Consider the following 6482-nt stretch of genomic DNA (forward strand, 5'->3'; position numbering starts at 1 on the left):
GGACGTGAAAATAAAGCCACAAAGAAGAGAAGCAAAGCAGTTGACGCTCGCATGGATACTCGTTGATCCAACGCTACATGGACAAGCTTTAAGCTAGAAAAGACCGGCTTTTCCCCCAAAAAACACTTTAAATGTATTAATCTTGATAAATATGACGGAAATGTTTTCCACTCTGTTCGGGCAAAATGAAGCTCAGGGACCTCCCGGGTCTTCGTCTTTAGGTTTTGGACCAGGGAAACCGCCGCCACCCATCCCGCAGAACCAAGTCTCCTTGGCGGCGCAGATGCCACCACAGCTCGTGGATGAAGGGCCTGCCCTCCGAAAGTCCGGAGCCATGAACGAACCTTTCTATTTACTGCGAGAGCTTCCTGGTACGTTCGCATTATTACGCCTGCTGGATACAATGTGTGATATTTGTATTTTCGACGGCTTTGTTTGACATATTACACACTGACAAGCAGTTCCTAAACAGTGTTGCTAACAGTTGCTAACGGCACAAGTGAAAGCTAATGTCGTTATTAGCCTCTCTGTTTTTTTAATCAGAATAGTTGTATTCCTTACATCTCGACAAACATACCATAAGCTTACGTTTGTTTACTTTTGTTCTTAAAGGCCGTATATTCGTCTATATTTCATTTTAAAACCAAATGTTATATAACCAGAGGGAGCATCCGTGTTGTAGCATCAACAGTCACCGTTCACCTAAACGTTACTGGATGTTTATTACAACTTTATTATAAATTTTGTTCTATTGTTAGCAAAACTTTTTCAATATAATTTTGTGTTTTTAGTTGGAAACGAATTGACGGGCAACACCAACCTTATCACACACTACAACCTGGAACATGCCTACAACAAGTTCTGTGGGAAGAAGGTGAAGGAGAAGCTGAGCAACTTTCTGCCAGAGTTACCAGGTAAGCAGTCTGCTAATTTATGAAAAATAAAAGCTTTCGTCTGTCATTTCCTATGTACTGTCCTTATCATGGGAAATTATCTTGTTTTCAAATCAGGAAGACTTAATTGCAGTCTCTTCTATAGATGCTAGGAATCTTTTAAATTTAACTCTTGGGCTTTTGTTTGATCATTTAAATGTACATAGTTATCTTTTTACCTCAAAAAGTACAAGTATGCAACAGTATCAGACAGGGCCGAGCAGAGACTACTAAAGGGGCAGGTGCTCAAAAAAAAAAAAAGGGCACATCTAACCGCATTCTAGGACAGAACATTAACAAAGCCACACAGCTTTAAGAGTTTAATAAACAATGATAAATTACAAAATTGTAAGATATACAATCATAGCTAAAGAACATCTCTATATAGAGCATAACACTATGCATATGTAATATATTTTATTAGTAATTTCTTTCTGCAGGTCTACTTTGTTATAGTAAAGTATTGCAATATTCAAACCAGCAATATAGCAAGATATGTAAATCAGAGCTATACCATCAGACATATTTTGTCTTTACAGAATTACACAATTAAAAATATAAACAAGGGCACAATGCAACCTTTTAGTGTACTGTAATCTTTAAAAAAGAGCTGCCTGTTTGCTACACTTGCAGTGGAGATGAAGATGGTCCATTCAGAAAAGCAGAGCTGCATCAAACTTTTAACGTGGAACTGCAGAAAAAAGACAAAAGCAAATATTTAATTGTTAATGCATGCCACCATGAGAAAGGCCTACTGAGTTTTGCTTAAAAAAAAACTTTAAAAAAATTTAAATCACCCATTTTTGACTCATGAAGTTAATTTATTTTTTTGCAAAACAAACTTATTTGCGCTTGTCAGAAATCTTTTCTTGCTATTCTAAGTTTTTGTTTGACTCAAAGTTTTGCTTGTGATTCTCACATGAGTTGTGGGCAGGGACTAAAATCACAACAAAATATTTCTGATGTGTGCAAATAAATGTTTATGTTTGGTAAAAATTAGTTATTTAATTAAAAAAAATTTTTAAACAAAACGTTTTTTGTTTTGTTTTTTAAAAAGGAATCATTACAATTCCAAAGGTTTTGATTACAATTTTATTTTACTTAACAAAGGTTAGGTTTTTTTTTTTTATTGAATAATTGGGAAACAAATTTAACTTCATACTCTGCGAACCAGACCCTAAACTTAAAGTCTGGATTGAGTTTTTTCCCCTTCATTAATGTCACTTTTATTACATTCATTATATCTATCATGGTAATTCAGGGTGAGATATTTTTAATTCTAAATGAATATCCTTGTTGGACTTTTATTTAAGTGTTATTCTCCTTCAAGATAGATTTACCTAACGCTAGAATAAATAAAATGTACATTATGCAGCAAAGGAAATTAGACATATATCCATTATGGAGATGATCGGTTTTGGACGGGCGATGTGCCCCTATTGCATAAGCGATACTAAAGAATGACTGATATCATTAAAGATACAGGGAAGAAGCTTTTTAGTTATCTTGCTTTGCTAGCAAAGTCGTTAGCTAGCAGCTAGCTAATAGCACAACAACAACAGCCTAATGTCTGTATGATAAAAATACTGAATCGATAGATAAGAACAGTTTTTCCTCACCTGGCTGTCTCCTCCCGCTCAGTAGTTCTTCAGAGAAAGGCAGACACAGAGGCCTGTCAGTGTCTGTTGTATTTCATTACCTCCCTGCGACTCCGTGATGAAGCAGAAACGATACTTCAACGTTTTCCGTCATCTGACAAGTATCAAGTCTACTCCACTTTATTCACCAAACACTGTTCTGTAATCTGGAACGTTCGCAACGTTGAGCTCTGCAGTTAACCGCCTCATCTCACTGCGCGAGAGGCAACTGCGTCATGCGTCACGGGCAAAAGGTCTAAGATTACAATAAGGGTAACGGTCGCAAAAAAAGGCACATTCCCCCTACTACTTAATTTCAATTCTGCCACCAGTGTTCCCATTACTTTCAATGATCTTTAGCATTTCAGCCAGGATTACCTAATTCAGGTGTGGGAATCTGATGCTGTAAGGTCTTATCGAAATACTCATATGTCATTTATGTCCCTTGCACATATTTGTAAGTTTACTTTCTTTTCATTTTTCTCTCCATTTCCTGTGTGGCAGGTATGATCGACTGTCCGGGCACTCAGGACGGCAGCTCGTTACGCTCTCTGATCGATAAGCCTCCAGTGTGTGGGAACTCCTTCAGCCCGCTGACTGGTGCTTCGCTGACAGGATTCAGACTACACACAGGACCGGTACTTTATTTTCTGGTCTGCTGCTAACGCCTTAAGCACATCATGATTAGGATTTAAATTCTAATGCATGCACATATTTCCAGCTCCCAGAACAGTACAGATTGATGCACATACAGCCTCCAAAGAAGAAGAGCAAGCATAAACACAAGCACCATCGACCACAGGACCCATTACCACAAGGTAAGACAAATTATTACCTCTAAATGCAAATGAAATGAGTCCAGCATGTCTGCAAGCCACTTACTTACCCCCTTCTTTAATGTTTCAGAAACTCCCTCAGACTCTGATCCTAAGAAAAAGAAGAAGAAGAGGGACGATGACCCAGATCGAAAGAAAAAGAAGAAAGACAAGAAAAAGAAGAAGGTGAGAATAATTGTTTAACGCCAAAGTAATCATTTATTTTCTGTATAACTCGGATCAAAAATGATTACATTTTGAGTTGGATGTGATTGTCTTGTCTAATGTTGTAAGACAAGAGGACAATGTTTTTTCCAGACACTATCCACAGAAAGAAATCAAACATCTCTGTAATGAATCTGATAAATATAAATACTAGAGATGTGCCAATCAGGTTTTTTCCTTCCGATTCCGATCACATAATTATTATTTTTTTATCATAAACACTACCGGTTACATTATGTGCAAAAAGGAACCATGAATTCACCTTAATTTAGACAAAAACTTGTTTTTAATAACTTTTTCCAAGAAGAAAACTAAACAAAACAGGCATTGTGCAAATTGTACTGCTATCGGTAATACTATCTTTAACAGACTGATAACATATGAAGGCTCTGAAGAGGCTAAATAATGCAAAGAGTCAAAATAAAACCTCTCAACATTGCCAAAAAAATTCAAGTATAAAACTTAACATTCAAAGGCAAATACAGGATCCATTACAATAAACAATCCAGAGTTACTGAATGAAAACTTCCTGATAGCAGGGCGGCTAGCTGATTACTGGTAATTCTGAGTGGCTGTTTTTGACTGAGCGGAGTAATTATGCAGAGCAGGGAGGAGATCGATTTTTTTTTTTTTAAAGATTATCTGTCTCATGTTAGGACAGCGAAAGTTTTAATACGTGTGTAAAATGTATTTTTTTAAGTTATACGCTGCAGTTTTAAGCAGAGGTTCGGTGTGAGAGTCACTACCAGGTGGAGCAGAAGCGGCGCTCCGTCTGTGAAATATTACTACCTGTAGCGCGTAGCAGTGGTTCAACAGCGAGAGCAGAACCAGCGTCTTACATCGCAGCTCGAAGACTTAAATAATTTTGCGGGTTATTTGTTTAGCTTTCTGACCGTCATGCTAATCCGGGTGAGTGTTTGTAGCTGTGCGCTGCTTTACCTGCTATCTGATCCTCCATATGTCATTTTTACTGCAGTGAGCCTCGATGTAGCCAAACTCCGTCAAGTATGGCATTGTTTTTATGTCTTATTAGATTCGTCATGTTGATGTATTTTGGCGTGCTTCAATTTTCCGCCGCAACAATCAAACTTCCCCATTCACTCAGTGCGTTATAGTTCCACATCGCTTAGGATTTGTTGCTGCGCGTTTGCGCAGTGTGAAGGAAAGAGGTGACCAGCTGCACATGCAGGCTGCGAAATGAGATGCAGGTGATCGGTTTGTGTGATCAGCAACAAGAGACCGTGATCGGCAATCACCGATCATACACTTTTTCACGGAAATCGGCCGATTATGATCGGTGGCCGATCGATCGGCACACCTCTAATAAATACATTATTTAAGTAAGTTTTAAAATAGATTTTAGTGTAGGCTCATGTAAGCTGTTAAGTTATTAAAAAATAATCAAATTGGAGAAGAAAATGGATTTATAACTACATTGTGGGCATCAGGTGTTACTTTTTATCATTGGTAACTTTAAAGGTTGCTGTCAATTTTCCAGCTCTTGATTTGCTTCTAGCTCCTTTTTTGTTAGTGTGACAAAGTACAATTATATCACCATATTTGGTCAACATCCTGTCTGTTGCTGTGCAACGCTGGCTTGGCATTTAATGTCTTCTGATTACTACAATTTTCTTTAGTTGTTCATTTTTTGATATTGAAGCCATGTGCATATAAGATGTATGGAGAGCAAAATGTACATTATTTATTTAATGTAACAAATAATTATTTTTTGTTTATGACTAAGTTATTTGGCACAGTAAAATTAGCATAATAAACATGTTTTTTCTTTAAAGTGAGATAATTGTTTCCATGACCATGAAACTAATAAATACTGAAATAATTGCTCATGCTTTTTTGTAGTAAAAAAAAAAAAAAGAAGAAATCAAGATATTTAATAAAGCACTTGAGCGTTTGCCATTTTAATTAGGACTTGTTTATAAGAAATTATTTTATAAATTATTTTATAGAATATAGGCATTTTTGGACTTTCTTAGAGATTAACTGTGCATTAAGACAACAAATCCAAAAGGTTTTTGAAATTTTAATGTTGTGGTTATTTCTTAATTTGCATTAGAATAGTTAAGTCAGTTTGACACTTATATCTGTGTGTGAACAATGTCGGAACTGTATAAATGAAACCGGTGTTTGTCTCTGCCCTGATCCAGAACCGCCACAGCCCAGACCACCCCGGCCTCGCTGGATCGCAGCCCAGCAGCAACAGCCTCAGATAGACAGAAGCCCACTGTGTGTGTCTGCCTGTTCGAATGTGTGCCGTTTTGTAAGAGTGTGTGTTTTACAGGTTATTGTATTATTAAAAGTATGCTTAATGAGATAAACAGATGGCTGAATAATGTGTGCATGTGTGTGTGTGTGTTGAGTAAGCAGAGATGCTGGATAAAAATGAGAAGAGATGTTACAGATTAAGCTAAAAAAAAAAAGAAGAAAACTGTGTGGATGGACTAAACAGCCGCTGTGTATTTCTTTAATTTTTTTGTTCTTCTTTTGACCATAACGCCAAAATCAAATAAACTTTGATTATAAATTTTATGGGTCTTTCCTTAATCTGATTCACCTTACCAGAAAATAACACATTTACAACATGTTTTATTTGTACATTTATTTACCAAATAATGTTGGATAACCTAAATGAATTCTGTAAAACAAAACTCTTTTAACGGTACAGAGGGACCGCTGTGAAGTCTTTAAATATGGTGTAAGCAAATGTTTTTGCTCGTAGCTCACAGCCGAAAAGACCACATGTAACTTATACTTACTGCTGGAATAATGAAAGTAATTCAGTCTGTTTTTATGAGGTCAAACTGTAAATTTATGGAAAATGGCTTTGGTTTACAGAGAAAGCTGTTTGGCAGAAA

General features: G+C 36.7%; 1 protein-coding gene across 1 annotated transcript; it reads left to right on the forward strand.

Annotated features, from left to right (window-relative positions):
• Positions 1-11: 11 nt before the first annotated feature.
• Positions 12-6156, forward strand: med19a (mediator complex subunit 19a). The gene is made up of 6 exons (XM_008420315.3): positions 12-371; positions 792-914; positions 3074-3207; positions 3291-3387; positions 3476-3570; positions 5775-6156. Exons 1-6 carry the CDS (start codon positions 152-154, stop codon positions 5838-5840), a joined length of 735 nt encoding a protein of 244 aa, XP_008418537.2. The 5' UTR covers positions 12-151; the 3' UTR covers positions 5841-6156.
• The last annotated feature ends 326 nt before the right edge of the window (positions 6157-6482 follow it).

The sequence above is a fragment of the Poecilia reticulata genome, chromosome 10 (genome assembly GCF_904066995.2).
Source record: "Poecilia reticulata chromosome 10, P_reticulata-male-v2, whole genome shotgun sequence".
Lineage (NCBI taxonomy): Eukaryota > Metazoa > Chordata > Actinopteri > Cyprinodontiformes > Poeciliidae > Poecilia > Poecilia reticulata.

Coding starts and splice junctions, on each gene's coding strand:
- med19a (XM_008420315.3), top strand. CDS start 152: ATGACGGAAATGTTTTCCACTCTGTTCGGGCAAAATGAAGCTCAGGGA. Junction 3,208..3,290: donor TCAGACTACACACAGGACCG/GTACTTTATTTT, acceptor ACATATTTCCAG/CTCCCAGAACAGTACAGATT. Junction 3,388..3,475: donor ACAGGACCCATTACCACAAG/GTAAGACAAATT, acceptor TTAATGTTTCAG/AAACTCCCTCAGACTCTGAT.